Source organism: Lepidochelys kempii, chromosome 6 (assembly GCF_965140285.1).
Source record: "Lepidochelys kempii isolate rLepKem1 chromosome 6, rLepKem1.hap1, whole genome shotgun sequence".
Lineage (NCBI taxonomy): Eukaryota > Metazoa > Chordata > Testudines > Cheloniidae > Lepidochelys > Lepidochelys kempii.
In genome coordinates this window covers 60,146,889-60,174,261 of record NC_136385.1, presented here as the reverse complement: position 1 = coordinate 60,174,261, position 27,373 = coordinate 60,146,889, and the positions used below count along the sequence as shown (strand labels likewise).

General features: G+C 42.4%; 2 protein-coding genes across 16 annotated transcripts in view; one reads left to right on the top strand and one right to left on the bottom strand.

Annotated features, from left to right (window-relative positions):
- Positions 1 to 27,373, top strand: part of PHF21A (PHD finger protein 21A) — a 260,529-nt gene that overhangs the window by 181,384 nt on the left and 51,772 nt on the right. Inside the window, exon 3 of one of the 13 annotated variants that reach the window (XM_073348149.2) lies at positions 11,846 to 11,888. The exons of the other annotated variants lie outside the window; for them this stretch is intronic. Within the exon in view, the coding sequence (XP_073204250.1) occupies positions 11,853 to 11,888 (36 nt within the window). The 5' untranslated portion in view covers positions 11,846 to 11,852. The remainder of the gene's footprint in view (positions 1 to 11,845; positions 11,889 to 27,373) is intronic. 13 annotated transcript variants of the gene reach the window in all.
- LARGE2 (LARGE xylosyl- and glucuronyltransferase 2) overlaps positions 6,667 to 27,373 on the bottom strand; it is a 119,939-nt gene continuing 99,232 nt past the window's right edge. For 2 of the 3 annotated variants that reach the window (XM_073348121.2, XM_073348127.2), the window contains one exon: positions 6,667 to 7,004. In XM_073348121.2, the coding sequence (XP_073204222.1) occupies positions 6,973 to 7,004 (32 nt within the window). In that variant the 3' untranslated portion in view covers positions 6,667 to 6,972. The remainder of the gene's footprint in view (positions 7,005 to 27,373) is intronic. The other variant, XM_073348125.2, reaches the window with a different exon arrangement.

Here is a 27,373-nt window from a genome sequence, read left to right as displayed (position 1 = left end):
GGGTCACAAGCATCACATCAATGAGAGACAGGATTGCTCTCATCACATCAATGAGAGACAGGAGAGACAGCATCACATCAATGAGAGACAGCAAACAGAGCCGTAAACAGGGGACTTTGAGTGGGAGTTCTGTTGGAGGAGAAGGTATTTAGGCTGGTAGGGGCAGTTTGCTGGGAGAGAAGCTGAGCCCTGAGTGGGGGCGGGGCTTCTCTGACTAGGGGTCCTATAAAGGTAGCCAGCCAGTCAGGCAGTGGCATAGAAGCCAGCAAACAGAGCTGTAAACAGTGGAGTTTGCAAGGGAAGTTTGGGGGGGAAGACTAAGAGAGCCAGGCAGAGGAACAGACAGGCTAGTGAAGGGAGTGTGTGATGGTCTGGCAGTGTTTTGGTGATCGTTGGGGGTTTGTTTTGCTGTGGGTGGTGGTGCTTTGGTTTGGTCTGTGTTTCCTGGACTAACAGGACTAAAGTGAGAAGGCTATGACATATACAAAGGCAGCAGTGGTAGTGACCCAAGCAGTAGAAGACACTATGAAGAAGACTGGATGTGAAAGCTGCGGCATGTACATAATCCTGGAGGGAGTACCTGAAAAGAGTTTCGTCTGCATGAAGTGCTGCCTGATAGAGCTGATGGAAGAAAAGATCCAAGGACTGGAGATGCAGGTGGAAACTCTGGTTGAGTTTAGAAGGGGGTTCGAGCGGATGATGGAGCAAAGACATGAGTAGGCTGAAGGGAAAACCTCAGACTTGCAGATGGAAGGAGGACCAAAGAACTCTGAGGGGAGACTGCTGGGTGAGAAAAGTGGACAGCGGAAGCATGTGACCAAGAGAACCAAGCAGAGGAAAAACTGGCTAGTGAAGAAGAAATAGAGCTCAGGAATGGGTTTGCGGAGTTGGAAAATGAAGAAGGGGTACAGCTGGTGGTCACTGAAGGTGAGAGGGCAAGGAAGAAGAGAAGAGCAGCTAGTCCTCCTATAGGAAGAGGGCAAGAGTCAATGGAGAAAACACCAAATATGAGCCCCAGGAGGATACGGGATGGATTGCAGAGGATTGCAAGGGACAATAGGAATCGAGGGGACTTGCAGCCAGAGGGAACAGGGGATAGACCGGAGAATCTATCACCAGGAAAAAGCAGGTCTACGTGATTGGGCACTCCTTAATGAGAAGAATAAACAGGCCTGTAACCAGAGCTGATCCAGAGAACAGAAGGGTGTGCTGTCTGCCAGGTCCTAAGATATGGGCTGTGAACCTGAGGCTGAAGAGGGTCCTAACGGGAGCAGGAAAGAATCCGCTGATTGTCCTTCATGTGGGAACAAATGATACAGCTAGATTCTCGCTGGAACGTATCAAGGGAGACTATGCCAGGCTGGGGAAGACGCTTAAAGAAATTGAGGCTCAGCTGATCTTCAGTGGGATTCTGCCTGTTCCTAAAGAAGGACAACAAAGGTGTGACAAGATTATGACTGTCAACAGATGGCTTAGGCAGTGGTGCTATAAGGAGGGCTTTGGGATGTATGGCCACTGGGAAGCAGTCATGAACAGAGGACTGTTCTCTTGGGATGGACTTCACCTGAGTAGGGAAGGAAATAGATTTCTAGGATGGAGGCTGGCACAACTGATTAAGAGAGCTTTAAACTAGGAATTTAGGGTAGATGGTTGGGAGATGTCCAGGTAATCTCCACGCCGGATTTTAACATTGAGAGGGAAGAAAACAAAGTAAGAAAGGATACAGCTGTGAGTAGGATAATGGACATGAGGAAGGGTAATATAGATACCAGTCTAATAGGTGATACTGGTGGTAGAATGTCTGTGCCTAATCGGGTAAAGAATGTGAGAGAAGCCAAACAGCAAAAATTAAGATGTTTGTACACTAATGGGAGGAGCCTAGGTAACAAAATGGAGGAACTAGAGCTACTGGGGCAGGAAGTGAAACCAGATTTTATAGGGATAACAGAAACATGGTGGAATAGTAGTCATGACTGGAGTACACTACCGTTCGAGTGATCATGAGCTAATTCAGTTCAAACTAAATGGAAGGATAAACAAAAATAGATCTGTGACTAGGATTTTTTACTTCAAAAGGGCTAACTTAAAAAAATTAAGGAAATTAGTTAGGGAAGTGGATTGGACTGAAGAACGTGTGGATCTAAAGGTGGAGGAGGCCTCGAATTACTTCAAGTCAAAGTTGCAGAAATTATCAGAAGCCTGCATCCCAAGAAAGGGGAAAAAACTCATAGGCAGGAGTTTTAGACCAAGCTGGATGAGCAAGCGTCTCAGAGAGGAGACTAAGAAAAAGCAGAAAGCCTACAAGGAGTGGAAGATGGGAGGGATCAGCAAGGAAAGTAACCTTATTGAGGTCAGAACACGTAGGGATAAAGTGAGAAAGACCAAAGCCATGTAGAGTTGGATCTTGCAAAGGGAATTAAAACCAATAGTAAAAGGTTCTATAGCCATATAAATAAGAAGAAAACAAAGAAAGTGGGACCGCTAAACACTGAGGATGGAGTGGAGGTTAAGGATAATTTAGGCATGGCCCAATATCTAAACAAATACTTTGCCTCAGTCTTTAATGAGGCTAATGAGGAGCTTAGGGATAATGGTAGGACGACAAATGGAAATGAGGATATGGAGGTAGATATTACCACTTCCAAGGTAAAAGCCAAACTCGAACAGCTTAATGGGACTAAATCGGGGGGCCCAGGTAATCTTCATCCAAGAATATTAAAGGAACTGGCACATGAAATTGCAAGCCCATTAGCAAAAATTTTAAATGAATCTGTAAACTCAGGGATTGTACCGTATGACTGGAGAATTACTAACATAGTTCCTATTTTTAAGAAAGGGAAAAAATGTGATCCAGGTAACTACAGGCCTGTTAGGTTGACATCTGTAGTAAGCAAAGTCTTGGAAAAAATTTTGAAGGAGAAAGTATTTAAGGACATTGAGGTCAATGGTAATTGGGACAAAATACAACATGGTTTTAGAAAAGGTAGATCGTGCCAAACCAACCTGATCTCCTTCTTTGAGAAAGTAACAGATTTTTTTAGACAAAGGAAATGCAGTGGATCTAATTTACCTTGATTTCAGTAAGGCATTTGATACAGTTCCACATGGGGAATTATTAGCTAAATTGGAAAAGATGGGGATCAATATGCAAATTGAAAGGTGCATAAGGAACTAGTTAAAGGGGAGACTACAGCGGGTCACACTGAAAGGTAAACTGTCAGGCTGGAAGGAGGTAACTAGTGGAGTTCCTCAGGGATTGGTTTGGGGACCAATCTTATTTAATCTTTTTATTACTGACCTTGGCACAAAAAGTGGGAATGTGTTAATAAAGTTTGCAGATGACACGAAGCTGGGAGGTATTGTCAATACAGAGGGGGACCGGGATATCATAGAGGAAGATCTGGATGACCTTGTAAACTGAGTAATAGTAATAGGATGAAATCTAATAGTGAAAAGTGCAAGGTCATGCATTTAGGGCTTAATAACAAGAATTTTTGATATAAACTGGGGATGCATCACTTGGTAGTAACAGAGGAGGAGAAGGACCTCGGAGTATTGGTTGATCACAGGATGACTATGAGCTGCCAATGTGATATGGCTGTGAAAAAAGCTAATGCAGTCTTTGGATGCATCAGGCGAGGTATTTCCAGTAGAGATAAGGAGGTGTTAGTACCGTTATACAAGGCACTGGTGAGACCTCGCCTGGAATATCGTGTGCAGTTCTGGTCTCCCATATTTAAGAAGGATGAATTCAAACTGGAACAGGTACAGAGAAGGACTACTAGGATGATCCGAGGAATGGAAAACCTGTATTATGAAAGGAGACTAAAAGAGCTTGTCTTGTTTCGCCTAACCAAAAGAAGGCTGAGGGGAGATATGATTGCTCTCTATAAATATATCAGAGGGATACCAGGGAGGGAGAGGAATTATTTAAGCTCAGTACCAATGTGGACACAAGAGCCAATGTATATAAACTGGCCATTAGGAAGTTTAGACTTGAAATTAGACAAAGGTTTCTGACCATCAGAGGAATGAAGTTCTGGAACAGCCTTCCAAGGGACACAGTAAGGGCAAAAGACATACCTGGCTTCAAGACTAAGCTTGATAAGTTTATGGAGGGGATGGTATAATGGGATAGCCTAATTTTGGCTATTAATTGATCTTCAACTATTAGCGGCAGATATGACCAATGGTCTGTGATGGGATGTTCGATGGGATGGGATCTGAGTTACTACAGAGAATTCTTTCCTGGGTGTCTGGCTGGTGAATCTTGCCCACATGCTCAGGGTTTAGCTGAATGCCATATTTGGGGTCGGGAAGGAATTTTCCTGCAGGGCAGATTGGCAGAGGCCCTGGGGTTTTTTTGCCTTCCTCTGCAGCGTGCAGCACAGGTCACTTGCTGGAGGATTGTCTGCACCTTGACGTCTTTAAGCCACAAGTTGAGGACTTCAATAGCTCAGACATAGGTCAGTGGTTTGTTACAGGAGTGAGTGGGTGAGATTCTGTGGCCTGCATTATGCAGGAGGTCAGACGAGACGATCATAATGGTCCCTTCTGACCTTAAAGTCTATGAGTCTGAGATGCTTTTGTGCTTGTCATACTTATATGTAGGGCCCTACCAAATTCATGGCCACGAAAAATGCTTCATGTACTGTGAAATCTAGTCTCCCCCTGTGAAATCTGGTCTTTTTTGTGCTTTTACACTATACTATACAGATTTCACTGGGGAGACCAGTGTTTCTCAAACTGGGGGTCCTGACCCAAAAGGGAGTTGCAGGGGGGTTGCAAGTTTATTTTAAGGGGTGGGGTCGCAGTATTGTCATCCTTACTTCTGCGCTGCCTTCAGAACTGGGTGGCCAGAGAATGGCAGCTATTGGTCAGGTGCCCAGCTCTGAAGGCAGCGCCATGCCAGCAGCAGAACAGAAGTAAGGGTGGCAATACCATACCATGCCATCCTTACTTCTGCACTGCTGCTTTCAGAGCTGGGCGGCCAGAGAGTGACAGCTGATAAATGAGGGCCCAGTTCTGCAGGTAGCAGCGCAGAAGTAAGGGTGGCAATACCATCCCATGCCATCCTAACTTCTGCTGCTACTGGTGGTGACTGTACCTTCAGAGCTGGGCTCCCGGCCAGCAGCCACCACTCTCCAGCTGCCCAGCTCTGAAGGCAGCACCGCCAGCAGCAATGCAGAAGTAAGGGTAGCAGTACCTCAATACCCCCTACAATAACCTTGTGATCACCCCACAACTCCTTTCTGGGTCAGGGTCCCTACAATTACCACACTGTAAAATTTCAGATTTAAATAGCTGAATTGATAAAATTTATGATTTTTAAAATCCTATGACTGTGAAATTGACCAAAATGGACCATAAATTTGGTATTTATTCCTTACTTATATGCCTTTCTTTTCAGAAATCCTTGTACATTGATCATAAATGTTCTTTGCTCCCTTGTACCTATTTCTCCTCCTTTTCTACTTTCTCTGGGTTTTTTTGTAGCTTGTTTTCTTTTCTTTCCCAGGTCCACACAACCAGTGACAGTTTGACTATATCCCCAGTGTAGACCAAGAAACTCATTTTAGATGAAGTGTGCTGGTAATAGGCATGTTATGTAGTCCTTCAAACAAGTTCCATGAAAATCCCACTCTGCTAATGATAAAATAGTATGTAGAAAGGACAAAATCCCAGAATGTATTTTTGCACCATTCTATCTGTTCATGTTGATATGCCATCTTTCACACTTAGCAACACTGACACTTTTATTTCCATTCATGACCAGTTTTTGAGAGATTTTGATGATAACATTTCTCTTTTTGTAGCTTTAAAGTAACTGGTCTCAATTATTCAGCTGCACTTTAGCACCTTGCTGCTGTAGTTGAGATAGATTAGATAGATGATTGATTTTTCCAAAAGCCCTGAATCCTTTCCTCCTATTCCACTCCAGTTCAGTGTTGAGATAAGATGGGAATGTTTGCATCCTGGACAAATACAAAGCAGATTTTATAGTTTGACTGATTTGAAAGACTTAGCTCCAGAGGTTCTTTAACTCTAGATTAATGACAGATGTGGAAACCCAGCAATGGGTGTTGCCAGTCTTTAAGACACCCACTCACTCAAAAACACAAACAAAATCTGGGGAGGAGAACTATTTCATGCTTTTCAGCAGTTGGGTACCAAGACAGGTGTGTTTGAAATACCTAAGACAGACGATTGATAGCTAATGTTTTTAGAATGCGCTGGAGGAAGACAAATTGTGTTTTCATTCTCCTCAGTATCCCTTGTATGCTAAACCTGGGACTAATGCTTCTCCACACATTCACAGTTGAATTGTCATTGGATTTAGGTCCAACGAAGTAACAATTCTGAGTTTAACTAAGATTATCTGTTGTCTGTAAGAGCAGGTTGAGCTGCTGGATCTGGTTTGCAGCATGAAACATGTTTACCCAGCAGTGTGTTGATGTGCTCCACAACAGGCAGCCAGCATAAACATACAGCCAAAAAATGAGTTGAAACAACAGTTTGAAAAGGTAAAGTGGGTTTTGCCCAATTCTTACACCAGCATTAAGTGCAAATTAAATTTTAACTTTGTTTTTAATGCTGGCCTGGACCCCTCACACATACTTTGTCTCTTTTTGTTTCTTTATGATGTATAAGGAAGACCTTAAAAGCTAATTTTATGAGTTTTTATTGTTCACTGTTTTTTACAGTAGAATAATAGGAATGCCATGTCTTGTCTTTCATTTTGGTGCAGAACTCTTTGGAGAACTAGAGAATTGAATTGAGGGCTTTTTCAGACCTTATTTTAAATCTGTAGAGTGAGAGTTTCTCTCCAAAATGTTTTTGTCGAGGAGTTTGAATTAAGTAGTTCTTAACGCGCGTGCGCGCACACACACACGCGCACACGACCTAGACAATCTGACTAAAAATCCTTTCCCTTTCTCAGCTGCACAACTTCCACTCTTGTCACTTGTGATGTCATAATATCTCTGGTCCTCCAAGGAGTTCTCCTGCAAAAAAGATTAGAAAAAGACATGATATTTCTAATCTGAAAAACAAACACATTATGCGTGTGTGTTTAAATAACATATAAAACCAAAAACCCCATTAAGCCTTCTTTATATATCAAACAATCAAAACAATGTGCAAACAAATTTTTTTCATTGCAGGTTACCTGTAAAGCATAAAGTTAAGCAATTATAGAAGAAAATTCTTTGTGAGTTTTTTGTAATACAGTAAAAAGTGTTGGAAATAGGAGAAATGTCATAGAAAATTTCAGAAGCAGCAACATATCTCTGATGATAAGAGATTGACCCCTTCAGCTGCAGCGTGATGTTCTTGAGAGAGGCGTGCTTGCTCCAACTGTCAGTACATAGTTTTCCAACTGCATTTTACAGTGACTCATAATTTTCAGAGATTTTGGTACTCAACACCTTTGAAATCCTTTGCTCTAAAAGTAACTTCAGTGATGAAGTCTTAGAAATCATGGACTCAGGAGTTTTCAGACATGACTCTAATACATGCTCTGAGAGAGTAAAAAGTTGTAGCAGTATCAAGTGAAATTAAGATGTATGCAAATTCAAAATCTCTCTGCTTGCAGAAATAAAAGTGCAGCGCAATTCTAAAATATGATCGTCTTCTGAAAAAGTGATATATTAGCCCTCCAAAACACTCAAGAAATCCTAAGCATCCTTACATCTCCAAAGGATTTAGTTGCAATGTAGCATTAAGAGATGAAATTTTCAAAAGTACCTAAATGATTTAGGAGCTTAAGGCTATATCTATTCTCGGAGCGCTTCATTAGCATAGGAGTATTTCATCAAAGTGCTCCTAGAATGGATACCAAACAGACAAAGCTTTGCTCTATATTGGTATAGTAAAACCACCTCCTACAAGTGAAACAAGCTATACTGATTAAATTGCATTTTTGTGGCATAACTGAATCTCCTCAAGAATCAACACAGCTGTCGGTCAGGAATCCCCGCACCCCCTCTTCACATCACTGACCGACATCGATATACTGGTAGAAATCTGTAGTGCAGATAACGAATAAATCTCACTTTTAAAAATGGGTCTTGTCTATACAACGGGGTTATGCATCCTATGAGGGTATTATTTCTAAAACGCATTAATACCTTGTGTGTTAATTGGTCCATGGAAACCCTCCGGGTGTGGCCTAAAGGTTCTCTAGTACGCTTCAATGCAGTACTGTTTCAAACAACATCACATTACAATGCAGCAGCAGCATATATGGACCAGTTAACATGCAACTCATAGCGTGCGTTAGAAATCACACCATGGTAGAGTACATTACTGCACTGTGTTGATAAGCCTGAAGTCTCCTAAGTCACTTAGATGCTTTTGAAAATGTTACCCAAAGTCTTAAGACATTTTGCTTCATATGTATTAGATACGTTCTCTGGGTGAACCACTGTTTAATAGAGAGATTGTATCTGACATGAGTACCCCCTCCTATTTGTGATCATACAGATTCTACATATCCTCCATTTGTGATAAAATAACATCCCTGCAACTACAGTCATTGTTTACCCCAGAAAGTAATCTTACAAACGTATTTATATATTTGTAGCTTCTTGTAAAAGCTATTCAGAAGCTATAAATGAGGAAGAGAACCAGCACCTTGCAACTGGTCAGCTCTCAGCAGTCCAGCAGTAAGTGCTCTGTTACCTCTCAGTTTTGGAACCAGAGTATTGGATTACAATGTGACCTTTGATTGAGCTTGCTATGCCATAAAGACTTTGACTATAAGGTTAGGTTAGGCTAGGCTATACTAAAGTCTGAATTGGCATTATTAAATTCAGTACAATCTGAGAAAGGAAGTGCAGGATCTTCAAAAGCAGCTAGTCATTTTGGGTGCCCGATTCGAGATATTAGAGGAATCTGATGTTCAGAGTGCTGAGTGTACTCTCTAAGGAGTCTTACCTCTCTTCTCATAAAGCAGTTCTGTCTCAGTTTTCCTCTCAGTAAAGTGAGATCTTTATATTACTGTCCCCTTTCCCAACATGCATTGTTTGAGGCCTTTACAGTTCCCATCAGCCTTGTGAAATCTGCTTGGATTCTACTGCTTCTTGGCTGATACTAAGATCAAGGGCAGTGCTGGGCTTATTGCCTGTTTTAAAGGGCCAGCATGTCCTGTTTCAGGCACTCCAAAGTTACCAAGATTTAAAAAAACCCACAAAAACAAAAAACCTAGCAATAAAAAAAAAAAAAACTTAGCTAAAGGTTACCAAAATTTATCTTTAAAAAGAAATATTGCCTGATTATGTTTCTGTCTATGAAGATGGATACAGGTGCCAGTAGCAGTGTAACAGACAGTAGAGTAGCACAGTGTAAGAAACAGTAGAGGGAGACTGGTGAGGGAGAAGCAGGTTAATTACAAGAATAATATTACCCACTTACATATACCAGCTGTGTACACAACTTGTTGGTTCCAAATTATTTGAAAGTATTTTAAAAACATTTCTTTAAAGATGCCAGTGGATATTATAAAATGCCATTGTTAAGAGCAGGTTTGATAGCACTATTTGGTTTTTCAAATAATTCAGATTCTATTCCAGATTAATTGCCCATAGTCCCTCCTTCCCAAATTGGTTTCCGCTTTATCTGCAAAAGCATGTACCAGCAGCACTGCTCAGTGTACACAAATGGTAATCTACTTTTGTGCACATGGAAAACAGCATTCCTGGCACTGAATTAAAAACTCCCAGAGAATACATTATTAATAGGATAAGTCTCTATTTCAGAAAGACCTATCATTTATGTGGTCACTGTTGAGAAGGCTATAGATAGATCTAGTGTTGTTTGTTAACCATGCTGCTTTCTTTAAAAAAAGATGCTGAGAAGTACATGGAGAGATTTAATTTTAGAAGGTAATTTCCCTTTTGCTGTACTCTAGTTGCAGACACTAATGTGGTCTAATTATAATGTAATGTAACCTTTTTTATATTGCTCCATATGCTTTAATACTCTAAACAAGTTTTTCTTGGGAAGACTGCAATGAGGGAAAAGCATAGTAATATTCAGTTTAATATAGTAAACAATTTTTCTATTTTGTAGAATTGCATTTGGCATGTAGGGTCAAGATGGTGTATTCCATAGTTTACGAGGGGATGGGTGTGTGTGTATAATAGAGCTACATATGGTTTTTGCTTAAGTCTGCGGTATTAAAACGTTCCTTTTGTTACACATGCTGGACTTGCAGACGCTGTTGAGCCTTATCAAACACAGCCAGTTAGTGCTGCTGGTATGAAAGCATAGGGGAGCTCTCATGTAGAAGGTTAATGGAGTGTAATTATAAAGAAAATGAACTACACAACCACTCTATCTCATTCTACCTGCACTGAGAGTGACAAATGCTCTGATCTTTTATAAACCCTGGAGCGGAGGTTTAACCGTCTAAAATTATGACAGTATAACTGTCAAACACACACCATGTGAAGTATAGGTATGAACTTAATGATAGGAATGTTTACATTCCCTTATGTGTGTGATCTCTGTTAGGAATAACATACCTTCAGCCACCAAGATAAGCTACATGTAAAACATAATTCTTTTATATTGCCTCCACTTTCCAATCAGTTCGTCCATTTTTCTTTTACCAAAGGTGCTTTATCCTCATAGGTTAGTGTCTTGATGAAACAGAGTGTATTTTTCTCTCAGGTGTCCATCAAAACCCAAAAGACCTGCATGTTCCACAAGTGGCTTCTTCATCGCCACTCTTCAGATCACTGTTATCATGACAGTTTATTTCCTGCTGTGGAGGAAGTGATTACCTCTTTCAAGGCACGGTGCCCAAACCACCTGATAGATTGCACTTCAGCAGGGGCAAGCACAGTCACAGTATCCACCTCCCATGAGCTAAACATGGTTTGAGGTTACATGCTGTGGCCTGATCCTAGTATTTTGTTAGTCATTATGTATGTCTACTTAATTCATCATGTTTAGAGGGTCCTCTGGCCATGACTTCTGGAACATAGATGTCTTTTTGCTTTAAAATAATGCTTTAGTTTTGAAAATGTAACCATGAAATAGAAGGGAGACGTTAAGGGAGATTGGATGACTTGACCAAAACTTGGTAATGGGGTGTTTGAGTATCTGCACCTTTTCCTGCCTCTGAAATATCTGAAGGATAAGCAAAGCTATGTTGATTTTAGAGTTTTTGCCATATCCACACGGGATTGAAAAGAGTGATGGCAACAACAGTGAAAATCCTGACTTGTTCCTACCAAGTCTAAAACATAACCCCACTTCCTACTGAGATAAATTAACACAATGTCATATACACTAGGCCCATGGAGCAGAAGCAGAACTGATGGCTTTGTTGCTTTCAGAGATGCATTTTTGACTGATCCCACCCAGATCCGTGGTATGATTAAAGGAGGGCAGTTGAGACTTGCAGTGACCACCACTGGAACGGGAAAGAGGTGATTTAAGTTTAATTTTGCTTTGTAATGCAAAATTTTTTCCTTTGCCATATTAGATAAATTTTTGATGATGCACCGTCTTCTGACACATTTATTACTGAAGAGAAAAACAACAATGTAGCTTGAGTTTCCTTGGATATAATATACATATTCATGCTACAGTTCAAATGAATGAAAATTAAACTTGGTGGTGAGCCAGATCATGATCCTGTGGTCTGACACGTGTCTACACTGTGAAGTAGAACCATTACTAATACGGCTGTCAGCAAGCTGTTCAGCTGAACCAGTGCTGAATGCTATTTAGCTGTAAGTGTAAACAATGATAAACATGTCCTATACTGTTTCAGCAACTTGTTTAATCCCTGCTGAGACCTTCACACCTTTCCTCTATTTCTTGTTATCCCCAGAGTACTGATGAAAATTCAACAGGACAGAACTGGGGTGATCTTGGTAACAAGTTTATTATGCACTGTGTAAAAGAGAATGTTCTTTTTATAAGTTTTAAATTTGTTCCTGTTCAATTTAATTGAATATTTCCTTGTTTTTGTACTGAGAGAGAGTAAATAGGTGTGCCTCATTTACATCCTCTATATCATGTTATTCTGTAGTGCTTTATTATATCCCTTCTTATTCATCCTCTCTCTAATCTAAATAGTCTCAGACTTTTCAATCAGTGTTTGATGTCTGTAAAGCATTTTTAGATATTAAATGCTAAGTGATATTGACAAAAACATCAGGGTTAATTTATTGTAGATCATTGTACAGCATGTTATGGAGACCAATCCTTTTATTTCTATATCTATTTATTACTTTTACTGTAAAATGAAACTAGGGATCTTGCAATTAATACTTTTGCCTTTGACTGTGCATGAAATGCATAAATATGAACTGTATGTACTTTTCCCCTCACAACTGCTGGGGAGAATGTGTGATTCAGTTGTGAGAAGTGGCTAGAGGTTGCACCAGTGTACTGCTCAAGGTGAAAGTAGTTTCATTTCACATTCAAGGGACTGGGTCACTGTATATAGTAGTACATAGTATAATGATTTGATTTATAATCCCTTCCACTTGCGTTATTCAGAAGTGTTAAGGTTCGCCAGATTATAAAGTAGGTTGCTTCATTTAAGGTTTATTTGTTAAACAGGAAGTTAACTAATTTAAATTGTTTCACTGTTCCTGTATAACTCACATTATCACCTCAGTTTTAAAGCTGTCACTTGACACCTACGGGTAGTTGTACATAATATGAGTTAAATCACAAATGAGAGAGGAAGAAATAGTTGTTTAGTGATGTTTAGCTTAGACCAGTGGCTACCATGCATGTATATTAGCTGCTTCCCCATAAGGGCTCTTCCTGTGGATTCCCATGCATTAGAATAAATAATGATAAATCTTGAGCTAAGACTTTATATACCAAGCTTCAGCCCATAACACATTTTATAGGGCCATGTTATACACCTTTGTAAAACCAGGTTCATTGGAACCACTGACACCATTTTAACTATAATATTGCAATAATATCTTGAAAGCATGTGTGTTCAATATCAAAACCTTCTTTATGCAGAGAATAGGCTTTAGTTTATTCATCTTTGAATCATGCAATTATATAAATTAGATTTAGTTTAGACCCATGAAGTCGCATCTCTTTTAGGACCAGTGCAATATAGTTTTCCACAGAATATTTTCTAGTGCTTTGTCCAAACTGCTTTTAAATACTCAGTCATGGAATATCAACTGCTTTTGTATTTTTAATATTGTTATTTATAAGTGTTCCAGTCAGGGATTAGGCACTATACCAGGCACTTTACACAATAGTAACAAAACAGTCCTTGCTCCAACGAGATTGCAGGTTGGTTTTATGAAAAATGTGACAGGTAGATGAAACTGAGAAATGGGAGGAGAGGGGGAAGGAGTGGGAGGACAAAGTAACAGTAAAATAAGAATGTTTTGATAGTAGTCGACAGTTTTAGTTTGCCACCTGCCTTGCTGTTGTACAGGGAGAATATTTACATTTTTTTAAACATTATACTGTTAGGAATTTTTCCTGATGGTAAGGCTATTTATTTTGTTTAGTTTCATCCCATTTAATCATACCCTTGTCCTGTTTTTCAGGAATTCTTCTCACCGTCCTCCCCCATGCTTAATGTCATATTTGTATACTGACCAAGCTACTCATATTAAGGTGTTCTAATTTTTCCTCATGAATCCCTCCAACCCTTAGTAATTTTAGTTGTTCGTATCTGAATTCCCTCCACTTAATAAATATTTTATATTTAGAGTAGATAGAGTTTCTAAATTTGCTCAATTTGTAGATCAGAAGCAAAACTTATCAGGACTGCAGATTCGGTCTCCACTCATTACCACCAGCAACAATAACGATTGAGTCAGCACTAGCTGTTTAATTCTGTTGATGATGCTTGATCTTCCACAGACGAATTGGTTCAGTGGTGTGGCAGTGATAAAGACTTGGTTTTGCAAGTAATGTAAGCAGAAAGACATATACAGAGCAGATACGGGCAGCACCAAGGTGCTAGCTTCACAGTCACTTTTGTGACTACCTCTATTTTTAAACTAAATAAAAAAAATTGATAAGCACATTTTGATTAAGAATGAAAGACCTACAGTAGTCTGAGGGTTTAAATGACCTGCTGATCTTATAAAGAATTTCTAGTGGTTTTGCAAAATATTTTAGAATTTAAATTTTTGTTTCTTTTCCAAAGGAAAGAAATTTCACATTCTGTCTAAAAACAAGGAATGTTAACCCAGGAACTTCTTGTAAATTCCTGAATTGTGCAGCTGGAGTTTTGAGTAAATAATCTAACTGTAAAATATAGTGGAGTGTCATCATTCACATAACATACGAGCTCCAGTCTTTTTCATTTTAGCAGCACATAATAATGACAGAAGCGCTATTCACATGACCTCATCTCAATATTCGGTAATAAGATTACACAGGTTAAATGTTAATGAAGATTTCTAAGCAGTTGAATGTAGAATCATATATACCCCACTTTATAATGTGTTAAAAGAATGTTAAAGATGCAAAACCAAGAACTCAAAATTTAAGAAATGCCAGAATTAAAATTGCCTGTTCAAACTTAATTCATCTTCCTGGTGCATATGCATGATAAGAACATAATATAAGAATGGCCATACTGGATCAGATCAAAGGTCTGTCTAGCCCAGTATACTGTCTTCCGACAGTGGCCAATGCCAGGTACTTCAGAAGGAATGAACAGAACAGGTAATCATCAAGTAGCTCAGTGGTTTGAGCATTGGCCTGCTAAACCCAAGGTTGTGAGTTCCATCCTTGAGGGGACCATTTAGGGATCTGGGACAAAAATTGAGGGTTGGTCCTGCTTTGAGCAGCGGGTTGGATTACATGACCTCCTAAGGTCCCTTCCAGCTCTGATATTCTGTGATCCCAAGTGAACCCTGTCGCCCAATCCCAGCTTCTGGCAAACGGAGGCTAGGGGCACCATTCCTGCCCATCCCATTGATGGACCTATTCTTCATGAATTTATCTCATTCTTTCTTGAACCCTGTTATAGTCTTGGCCTTCACAACACAAGAGTATTGCACAAGTTATTATATAGGCAGTTAGTGGCAGAGCTAGGAATGGAACCCAGCTATCCTGAGTCATATTTCAGTGCCTTTAAACCCAAGAGAACATCTGTCCTCTTCTTGCAGTCCTCTTTCTCCTATGGACTGAATGAGACAGGCATCCTTTAGGACAAATAGTACGTGCTCATATAATTAAAAATTAATTCAAAATTCATATGTGAAATGGGGTTGAATTAGGGTTGTATGGGAGCCTTAATTCTGACATTTCCCAACTTTGGAATGCTTGACATGACAATCTTAATGTTTTTTTAAAATAGGGTTTTTATTTAATTTCCTAGAGTTTAAACAAACAAATGAACAAAATATTAAAAAGACAGTAATTCTATCATACAAAACCATACTTAGCCTCCCCCCTCCCCTCATGAGTCATTAATAGGCTTTGAACCCATGATTTTTAATCACGGGAGGAAATTTGTAGCCATAGTTGGCAATTATCCTCTACATCAGTGGTTCTCAAAGCTGGTTCCTCTGCTTGTTCAGGGAAAGCCCCTGGCGGGCCGAACCGGTTTGTTTACCTGTCGCGTCTGCAGATTTGGCTGATCGCGGCTCCCGCTAGCCGCGGTTCGGCGCTCCAGGCCAATGGGGGCTGCGGGAAGCGGTGCAGGCTGAGGGATGTGCTGGCCGCCCTTCCTGCAGCCCCCATTGGCTTGAAGCAGCGAACCGTGGCAGTGGGAGCCGCGATTGGCCGAACCCGCAGACGCGGCAGGTAAACAAACCGGCCCAGCCCACCAGGCTTTCTCTGAACGAGCAGCAGATCGGCCTTGCTCTACACCATTGCTTTGTAAACCATTGCTCTACATTGATCAGCCACTACAGTGAGATGGAACACACACTTTGCCAGTGTTTTACATAACTATTTGCTAAACTTCAGAGGAATGTTGAGAATCCACAAGCTGCAGAAGAAAGCCATTTAGTGGACATAGGCAGCACAGCCAAGCACATAAATTTGGCACATTAATTCTCACAATCACTGAGACTGTGGCTGTGAAGTAGGTCTGCAATACAATATTAGAGGCAGAACTGCATTATCAGCTCTGCCAGAAATGGCCTTGTTTAACCTCTCAGTTACACCTTCAGGAAAATGCTGGGAATGATACTTTCCTGACTTTAGTGAGAGTGGAACAATGCAATAAAACGGAGGTTCTCAAAATTCAAATCCTTTAGCCTTTTAGCTTGCAGGGAGGTGTATAATGTAAACATTGTCATGGCTTTGACTACCACATCATAGAATTTTTTTATATACATGTGTGTATTCCATGTGTATAGTACTTACAGCTCAGTTTCTTTAGTAAAGTAAGATCTGCATATTTTACAGGGGTCCTTCAGCATGTATGCTCCTTCTCTGGAACAGCCACCATTTTGTTTGTGTCTCCAACAGCAGAAGCGGATTAGGGTTTTGGGGGGCCCTGGATGGGGCCCCTCCCCACCCCTTCCACCTGCAGTCCCCCCCACACTCCCCGTGCACTCCTGCCAGGGAAATGGGGTTGGGTTGCAGGGGCTTGCCTCTGACTCCTGCTGGGGAGCAGGGTGAGGTCAGGGGCTTGCCTCCTACCGGGGCATGGTATCGCCAGGTGGAGCGGGTTGAGGCGGAGGGATACCCATTTTCCCAGGGCCCCTGGACAAGGGCCCCGTTGGCCCAGTGGCTAATCCGCCACTGTCCAACAGTTTCATGCAGACTGGCAAATCTCCTGTTATATGCAACATTGTTGTAGCCATTTCAGTCCCAGGATATTGGAGACACAAGGAGGGTGAGGTAATATCTTTTATTGGTCCAACTTCTGTTGGTGAGAGAGACAAGCTATTCTAAGGGACCAAAAGTATATGTGCTAACTACTTATTCTTAATTATCTGTTCAATCTAGTATTTAGCTGTGACACTCTTGAGTTCCTTTCCCAGCCTCAAAGAAGAGCTCTATGTCGCTCAAAGCTTGTTTCTCTCACCAACAAAAGTTGGTCCAATAAAAGATATTACCTCACTCACCAAATCTCCTGCTACACAGTTTCAAATTAGCTGTTGGAAAAATTAGTCCAAGGATTTTTTGTTTTGTTCTCCTTCAATTTGTCCTTAATTCAGTTTGTGAAACCAGTTTGGCAACCATTTATCAATGCCCTATTTATTGCACCTGCCAAATACTGTATGACAGCATGGGGCTGTGATCGTTATTATGGCAAGTTGGATTCAGTGATTTACAACAGTGATGATATGAAAGCATCCAGGACAACTCCAGTTTCGAACCTTCTGGTTCTGGCTGGCATTGCTTCTCCAGCAATTAAACATAAAGGCAGGGCCCTGGCCTTATTACTGCATGCAGCCAACTATCAGGACAACTTACTTGCCAATTTTACCTCAAAGTCACATGAAAAATGCTGACTTAAGTTAAGACACTCCATTTCTGAAATAATTGAGCCTCTCAGACAGTACATCAGACATGCCCTTTCAAAGGAACAGCAGCAACAGTTGGTGTAGGGTTGCGTTTTGGATTGATGGTGCATTTCTTGACAGACAGACAACTCAGGTCTGCATCCCCTTGTCTCTCCAGATCAGTTCTTGTATGCATCTCTTAGAACAACCATTTGAACCAAAAGTTCTTCTTCGAGTGTTCACGTCCATTCCACATTAGGTGTGTGCGCGTCGCGTGCACACGCATCGGAAACTTTTCCCCTTAGCAGTTCCCATTGGGCTGGCGCAGCCCCCTGAGTGGCACCACTGCGCCATGCATATATACCCCTGCCGCCCGACCCCCTCCAGTTCCTTCTTACTGTCTGTGGCGGCTTTGGAACAACATCTCTCTTGGATGACAGAAGTCCCTTAGTCTTTCTCATAGATAGCTGTTATCAGTTAGTTAGCATACCTTTGTTGTGGACACTTAAGTGATTAGGTGCTTGGAGGCTTCCAGCACCCACCCTGGGCTGTGGAGCATGCCGCAGGCCCACAGGTTTAAGGCTTGTGCCACGTGCCGCAAGCCTATGCCAGTTAGTGACCCCCACGGCTCGTGTCTATGTTGCCTGGGGGAAGAACATCATACTGAGCAGTGTACGATTTGCAAGGCGTTCAAGCCAAGAACAAAGAAAGAAAGAGACTTTCATTTGAAGCAGTTGTTGATGGAAGTCGCAGTGCAGCCACCGGCCTGGAGCGCCCGGTATCTGCTCCGACTTCCTTGGTGCGTAGTGCCCCGGAGCCATCGGGAGACCCGGCACCAGTTAAACACTGAAAGCTGTTGGCCCCAGAGCTCCAGACTAGGCCCCAGCACTGCTCGTCCTCCCCGGTGCAGCCCACGGCACAGTCAAAAGGAAGGCGCGGATGTTCCCCGCATTGGAGGCCGGCGTCTTCCAAGGTCTCGAGCACCGATAAGAGTGGGAAGGTTGATAGTTGAGCAGGAGGACCCCATGATGGACATTTTGAGCCCCAAAGGTCCATCTAGAATAGCGCTCCCGCTCATTAAGACCATCCAATCGAATTATAACACTATATGGCAGACCCCGGCCTCCAGCGCTCCAATGGCCAAAGGTGTGGAGCGCAAGTACTTTGCCCCATCAAAAGGCTATGAATTCTTGTTCTGCCACCCAAGTCCATGCTCCCTGGTGGTCTTGGCAGTGAACGAAAAGGAGCGCCATGGACAACAAGCCCTGGCACCTAAGGCCAAAGAGGCAAAACGCCAGGACCTTTTTGGCAGAAAGGTGTACTTGTCAGGGGGCCTTCAGCTGAGGATTGCTAACCAGCAGGCCATCCTCAACAGGCATAATTTTAACTCCTGGTCAGCGGTGGGGAAGTTTAAGGACAGCCTCTGGCAAGGTTCCCAACAGGAGTTTACGGCCCTGGTGGACGAGGGCAAGGCAGTAGCAAAGACCTCTCTCCAGGCCTCCCTGGATTCAGCAGAAGCGGCGGCCAGAACAATCGCGTCGGGGGTGGTCATGAGGCGCTCGGCATGGCTACAGGAGTCAGGCCTGCCGCCTGAGGTCCAGAGTACGCTTCAGGACCTCCCCTTTGAAGGGTCCAGGCTCTTTTCGGACCAGACAGATGCGAGGCTGCATAGCCTCAGGGACTCAAAGGCTACACTTAGGTCACTGGGTATGCACACCCCAGTGATGCAAAGGAAGCCCTTTAAGCCACAGCCTCCCCCTCAGTGCCAGTACCAGCCTCGTCAAGGACATGAACCTTACCGTAGGCGAGGCAGGGATAACAGGCAACGGCGCAATAATAACAACAATAATGCACCGGGTCAGAACCAAGGTCAGTACAGATTCCAGCCGGGCACTAAGCCAGGCTTTTGAAGGTGCGCTTGAGGACAGTGTACCAGTCCAGTCACCGGATCCGTCCCCTTGTTTCCTGAACCGCCTGACCCGTTTCTCCCGTGCGTGGTCCAGCATTATGTTGGACCGTTGGGTCTTATGCATGGTATGGAACGGGTACTCGCTGCAATTCTCTTTCCTCCCTCCCTTCCACGTCCCTCTTCAGGGACCCCTCTCACGAGCATCTCCTAGAGAAGGAGGTTCGCTCGCTGCTGGAGGCGGGGTTGGTAGAGGCGGTGCCGCATGGACTAAGAGGGAAAGGTTTCTACTCCCGGTACTTCCTCATCCCCAAGGCCAGAGGGGGCCTTCGTCCCATTTTAGACCTGCACAGGCTCAACAAGTTTCTGGTCAAGGCCAGCTTCTGCATAGTCTCTCTGGGCACCATCATCCCTTCCCTGGGTCTGGGAGGCTGGTATGCTGACCTCGACATGAAGGATGCGTACTTTCATATCGCCATCCACCCAGCACATCGGAGGTTCCTGCGCTTCACCGTGGGCCAAGAACATTACCAGTTTGCAGTTCTCCTGTTCGGTCTAGCCGCGGACCCATGGGTGTTTACAAAATGCATGGCAGTGGTGGCAGCCGTCTTACGGAGGCAGAGGATCTGGGTTTACCCATACCTCAACGACTGGCTCCTGGCAGGTCGATCTGAAGCTGAAGTGCGGGGTCATGTGGATGTGGCCCGGAGATTGTTCCGTGAGCTGAGGCTCCTGGTCAACGTCCCCAAGTCCACTCTCGTGCCCATGCAGAAAGTGGAATTCATAGGGGTGGTCCTGGACGTGGTGCAGGCCAGGGTAAGCCTTCCAGTATCCTAATTCCGGGCTATCCAGCAAGCGATGGCCTCCCTTCGCCAGTTTCCAATGACAACGGCCAGGTGCTGCCTGCGGCTGCTGGGCCACATGACAGCGTGCATGCACGTGGTCAGGCATGCCAGACTGAGACTCAGGACTATGCCGGCGTGGCTCGCTCGGGTGTACCGCCCAGGCAGGGACCCCCGGGACTTGGTAGTGACAGCCCCAAGGGACGTGCTGGATTCCCTGCTGTGGTGGCAGTCCCAGCCTTGCGAAGGCATCCTCTTTGCCACCCCACAACTGGACATGATGCTGGTGATGGACACGTCAGACCACGGATGGGAGGGACTCACCTGGGGGACCTCAGGACTCAGGGCTTGTAGTCTGGAGCAGAGCAGTCGCTCCATATCAATGTGAGGGAGCTCAGGGCTGTTTGTTTAGCCTCCCAGACCTTTCACGCCACTCTGAGTGATCACAGCGTGACAGTTCTGACAGAAAACACTACTGCCATGTTTTATATAAACAAGCAGGGTGGGGCCCATTCCTCACCGCTCTGTCGCGAGGCTTTCCTCCTCTGGTACTTTTGTATAGCCCACGCCATTCACCTCAAGGCATCATATCTCCCGGGGGTGCAAAACGAGCTGGCGGACTACCTCATCAGGTCGTATCGCATGCACGAGTGGATGCTCAGAGCGGACGTTGTGCTTTTGCTCTTTGCCAATGCCCAGTGCCCGCGGCTCTGCTCATTCCAGGGCCACAGATGCATTTGCGATCCCGTGGGGAGGGGGCTTGATGTATGCTTTTCCCCCGCTCCCCTTGGTACACAAGGTCCTGCTCAAGGTATGCAGGGACAAGGCAGCAGTGGTATTAATCTATAAACTATAAGCACTGGTTTAATCAATACTATAATACATGGAATCTTGACTTCCTGCTAAATATGTATTCAGAGAATCAAGTGCTTTCTAAATGAGTGGGCTTGAGTTTTGTTAACAAAAGGTTATAGGCTAAAACCAGCACAGTAGTTGCTGCATTGTTTCCTAAAAGTGCAGACTAGCCATTCAAATATTTCAGAGATTTCTATAAACCTTGAATCATTCTGTCAGTGGAATAATTTCTGTCCCCTCTGGCCTAGAGTCCTGCGTTATATCTCTGTATCCTCAGTCATATTCACTGATACAGTTCTTCATTTTTTACTGTATTACTGTTTTTTTACTATTGATAGTTGTACATTTGTCCTCCTTATTAAATATATGTGCATTTAGCTTTGCTACTCCTAAATTATGGCTTTAGTAAATATTTTCCAGTTTAAAGAATAAATATGTGGCAGTGTTCCTTAATCGGCTCTGTTGTCTACATTGTACATTTTGGTATCTTTCTGTTTTATTTAAAAGCATAGCTGTTCTATTTCCCATTCGGTAACAGCAGGATTGTTTTGAAGGGAATGGAGGAAGAGGAGATTGTCTTTAATAAATTCTGGCATAGTCAGCAAATACTTTTTTTTTTCCCAGACAAGAGTTCAGGTATTATTTGAAATCGTTGTTTTCTCTTGCTGTTTCATTCTCAGCAGTTGGCAAATCTTAAATCATAAAGAATGTTTCTAGTGCATTGTGAAAATGTAGTAGAGTAGACTTAATAGTCCACTTCCTGAATGTGGTGGAAAGTTACAGCAACTCGCTAGCAGGCAGCTGGTACATTGAAACAGAGCTAGCTTTGTTTCCATGGTAGAAAAAGGTATAAAATGGATAGCCTTGTAATATTCTCCCTCTCTGTTTCTGATGTTTAAACAATAAAAATGGGATGTCTTTTTTTATAGGAATAGTTTTTGGTGAGTGTTCTAAAAAGAAAATACAAAATCACCAAAGGGAATTTTGGGACATGGTGCAAAAGTTGTTAAATCCCTTGAACTGTGTGTGTGTGTGTGTGTGTGTAATATTGGTTAAAAATTTAAATAAAGTTGCACTTTAAAAGTGAGGAAAATATAGTTCTGCTTCAGAGAGCATTCCTGACGGGCATCTTATGAAAACCTTTGCATCTGAATTATCTGGATGAGGACAATGAGTGGACCCAGTTTTAAAAAATATATTTTTGTGTTTCTGGAGGGCCATAGTGGCCCAGAAAATTTCTGGCCTATGCATCATGGAAGCCAGGAAAAATTCTGCAGCCTGAGACCTGAAAATTCTTGGAACAGGCTTGCTACATGAATGAGTCAATAGCATCACTGAGTGTATCAATATTGATAACGATTACAATGGGTAAGAAACACTCAGGTAAGATGCCAAGGACTCTTTGAACTCTTCAGTGTGAACAGGGCTTAATGAAACCTACTGATGACATCAAGGGACTAGGAGCCCTGAAATTATGCAGTAAACTTAATAAGCAGTGTTTGAGAAATGGGTTTTGAAGTGGTCTGATAGTAGCCACTGCAGAGGACTGGCAGGTCTTCTTTGGATAGAATACAGTAAAGAAATAAAGTGAAGGAAGTGCTTGTCTACACTACAGGTTATGTCGGTATAACTTACGTCACTCGGGGGTATGAATAAGCATATAGTGTCTTCACCAAATGCAATGCGGCTGCACCGCTGTAATGCTTCTAAGTGTAGACTAGCCATTATTTTCCCTTTTCTTATGGGTGGAAAGGGGTGGTTGGTATTTGGCTTCAGATGGATTCAACCAATTTTAAAATGATGAGAAGCAGGCAACTTTTCATAAATGTCCAGTATTGAGAAAAAGCAACTACAGGGGAACTTGGACATATTTGAAACCTTTCCTTATGTGTGTCTGATGCAGAAAAAACTATCAAATTATGTTTGATAGTTTATCTGAGTTTAAAAATGTGAAGAAACTGTTAATAAAGAGATAAGAACGGGGACAAAAGAGTTGCAAATGTCTAGGCTTCCAGATCTTAAGGAGATATTTTCAAAGGGTTGTGCAGGGTTTTAGATATGTAATTCCTGTTGATTTTAATAGGAAACATGTGGTCATTGCAAATTTACCCTGAAGACTTGTATGTACTGGAGCACAAACTGATTCAAAGCTGATTAAGCATAGTCCTGGCAACATCAAGGTTGAGAACTATTTTTTTACCACACTTCTAGCGTGATTTAATGCCCCAGAGTGGATAGGGATTTTTTTCAAACCACTATGCTGTCAAATCCAGCTCTAGCAAGGTTCCACTGCAATTGTTGAATATAGTCCCCAGTCCTGCAAACAGAGCTGTGTGGGTGGACCCTTGTGTAACCCAGGCCTGCTTGGTGTGGCTCTGTGTCCCCCTCTGTTGTCACCTAGCCCAGCTAGAGATGGATGAGTCTGTTACAGCCTTAGCTAAAAGGCACAGGGCCGCCCAGAGGGGGGGCAAGTGGGGCAATTTGCCCCAGGCCCTGGGCCCCGCAGGGGCCCCCACGAGAGTTTTCAGGGGTCCCCACAAGAGTTTTTGGTGGCAATTTGGCAGTGGGGGGGGTCTTTCAGTGCTGCCGAACACACCCAGAGTGAAGGACCTGCTGCCGCTTCTTCCACTCTGGGTCTTCAGCGGCAATTCGGCGGTGGGGGGTCCTTCCACTCCATGTCTTTGGCGAAGACCCGGAGCAGAAGAACCCCCGCTGCCAAAGACTCCAGGCCCCCTGAATCCTCTGGGCGGCCCTGAAAAGGCATGTGGCTTTTAGCTCATGCAGTAATGGCTCATACACCTGAGCTTCAGGAGTCCTAGGTTTGATCCCGCCTGTTGATGACTGGTATCTGTCAGCATTACACTTGCACTTGGCTGGTAGATCACCATTGACTTCAATAGGCTCCATGAGTGTGCAAAGATTTGCCCTCACGGATCTGACTGCATAGAATGTAATTGTTTTCAGTGTGGTACAAACTGGCCCCATTGTAGCAAAGTTTGAAAACTGTTTCAGACATGGCTGTGAGCTCTAATATGGACAGGTGCCTTAGGAGTTGTGTAGTAAACTGTCTGATTTTGCAGGTGAAACTAAATTATTTGTGTATGTACAATTCACAGCTGCCCTTGGTAATGAATAATGAACACACTGTTCTGTGGCTCTCTGGCTGTGGAGTAATTTTGTAGCTTCAATGCTGGTGTATTTTTATTGACAGAAGGAATTTAACTGACAGAAGTTATTGGTCTCTCCTACAAACTTCAGTTTTACTGGTGGTTCCTCCCAACTGAATATCCTTATAATAATTATGGATGGTAGAAAATGCGGCTATCAAGCAGCTCTCAGCATGCTCTAAAAAGCCAGAGTAGACTTCCAACAAAACAAGTTTTTTCTGCTTACACTATCTGTCCTGTGCCAAATATGCAGTCATCTTTTTCCTGCAGGGTAATAATGAAAGTTTGCAAGTGTTTCGCTCCTTTTTTCCCTCCCCAGATCTCCTGGGCTTTGTTTCAGGACCTGGGGGAGGATCAGTTGTGAATGTGATGTGACTCACTTGACTCCTACTCTCCGAAATCCTGTTCTGATTGGCTGTCACCTTGCTGTAACTGTATGGTTTAGGAGTACAAGCCTAACTGCCTTTTTTTTCTCCTTTTCCTACTGTTCCCTTCTGTTGTAAAGAACACTGTGGGAACGAGTTCTTGCATGGTTGCTGCTGGTTTCCTTGAGTTAGGAAATCAGTAGAAGAACACCATTATCACTGAATTTCTTATGGATGGCTTCTTATGGACCTGTTTGTGTCGGGTACAGTAATTCTTTAGTTTCCTGTGCAGTTTTTATGTGGAGTTCATTTTTGGCAGGTATTACAAATTTGCGTTTATATTTTGTCCTCTGCTGTGTTCTCCTCTCCTCCCCCTCAATTCGGGTTACTTTCTGGAAATTTGTTCTCTCAGTTCCTGTCTCTGCTTGCTGACATGGCACTTTAGCTTGTTACCATGGTTGATGTTTTCAGAAAGCAATTTTAGATTATTGTTAAATTGTTAAATTATGAATGGGCTGACAGACACAGACCAGTTAAGTCTCCATATAAAATTCTTGAATTAAAAAAATATTTTTTACACTACTGTCTTTACTGTGTGCTGTAGGAGGAAACAGATTCAGGCATTGTTAGTCCTTGGCAGTTTTTGGCACTTTTGTGAATACAATAGGAAGTTGTTAATTTTCACTTTGGTCATTTTCAAACTCCCAATTTTTCTGTGGCTTTGGATCTGCTTTTCTTTTAATCTCAAGTATCTGGCATACAACTGTGGAGAGAGTTGTCAGCTGACTCTCAGAATATCAAAGAGCATTTTTAGCAGCCAAATAGCTTTTGCTTGATACACTTGATAGTTGCTGAATTCAGTCATTTGCAAAAAGGTCAATAATGTGAATTCACAAGTTTCATTGTGTACCTAACAAGAGTTGAATTTCCTTTCTAGTGGACAGTCTCTCTGATCTACTTTTTAAAGTTACAGATATGAAACCCTCCAATTTGGCATTCCACACCGACTGCTTTCTTTCTCTGGGAGGTTGGTAGGTGCGAACGTAGTCTTAATTTCCCTTAGGCAGGGAATTTGGAATCAAAAGCATAGATTATTGTAGCTAGAGTTGTGTAGAGGACAGAAGTTCTGTTTTGCAAAAGAATTTCAGTTTGCAAAATTTAGCTTTGTTCCAAATTGGTGCAAAAACCAAAAATTTCAAAGTTCTCCGCAAAGGAAAATTTCCCCCTTCTCCCCTTCCAAAAAATTGTTTCGGGTAACTCAAAATGTTTTATTTCAATTTTGACTTTTTAGAATTTTGTATTATAGTATACCATAACAGAAAGTAAAAATTAGTTTCAAATCAAAAAATCAAAATGATTCATTCCAAAAATATCAAAACAGGATATTTTTGACATTGTTAGAACTTTTCTTTCTTGGTTTTAAAAAACAAAATTCCAGCAAAATCGATTCAGTTTCACAAAGCGATTTGATTTTGATGGCATTGCATATCCAATGGAATTTAATTCCATTAAAATTTATCTACTCCATTCCAATTTTAGCTGAACCCTTTCTACTAGGCCACCATTCTTCCCATTTATTTCATTGCTCTTGAGGCGGGCACGCTGTAGAGTTGGATTGGAGCATTTGACCTCATAGTCAAGAGGGATTTACTTGTTTCTCCTGAGACTTTGAATCTGCCCTAAATTGACCATGGGAGGGGGTATGTGGAAAGTAAGATAGCCTTTTCCTGTGCCACCCAAAAGACTGAAAGTATCCCATTCATGTTGTTCCCAACCCTAGCCTGCCCTAAGGTGCGAGTGTGAAGCTGAGCTTATCCTTGAGCGCAGGTTGCCCATGTGAGGCAGCTAATCAGTCCTTCAGCCTGTAAAGTGATCCTCTGAGGATGAAGAAAACCTATCAGGAGAGGGACCTTTATATTAAGTCATCCTTACCTTTCATAAAATCTATAAAGTAGTAGGAAATCTTTACCCTCCCCCCGCAAAAAATGCCTGTACCATGATTTCTCCCCCCACCGGTCATCAAAACTGTTTGCCCTACTAGACCTTCTTTGTGGTGGTGGTGGTAATAATTAAAATTTTTAAAAATACATGAAAAAATGTTGAAGTTGCAAAGTCAAGGAATCAGAAGTTAGGAAATGTCAGAATTAAGGATGCCTGTGCAGCCTTCATTTGGACCCCTTAAGTAGAGCAGGAGTTCTACTGTAGTTAAAACTGAGATTCGCTTACTGTTTAACTGTGAGTTTTTTGAGGTATCCAGTATTTAATTACATGATCACATACTATTTTTTCCACTGTCTCGTTCAGTCCACAGAATACTGTATATTCTGGGAATGAATCGGGGTTGTGTAGTGCATGAAGCTGTTGTCTGTACAATCCCATCCTCATCTGTTTTAGATGTTGAAAGATGTATAATGAATTTTCTGGGTGCCCAAACAACAGGGGCGATATTTGCAGAACTTCTGAGTACTCCTTGATTGGGGCTGTATTTTGAATGCACACAATGATTAAAAATGCTAAGTAGTCTGAAAAATCAGGCCCTAGGTGTCCTACCCAAATTAGTAGACATTTTTTACCTTAATTTCTCTATGCCTCTGTTACCAATTTATAAAATGGGGATAATAATGCCACCTCCTCTGCATAAGGGTTTTGAAAATAAATTCATTGATGTCTGTGAAATACTTGGATAGTACAGTGAATGCACCTTGGAAATGCCCATGAGCAAATTAATAGTTTTGCATTCAGTACAGGGGTTGGATCATGGGTGGCACGTGAACCACTGGCTGGAGGAGGCTAAACCCCAACCCTGCCCCTTCCG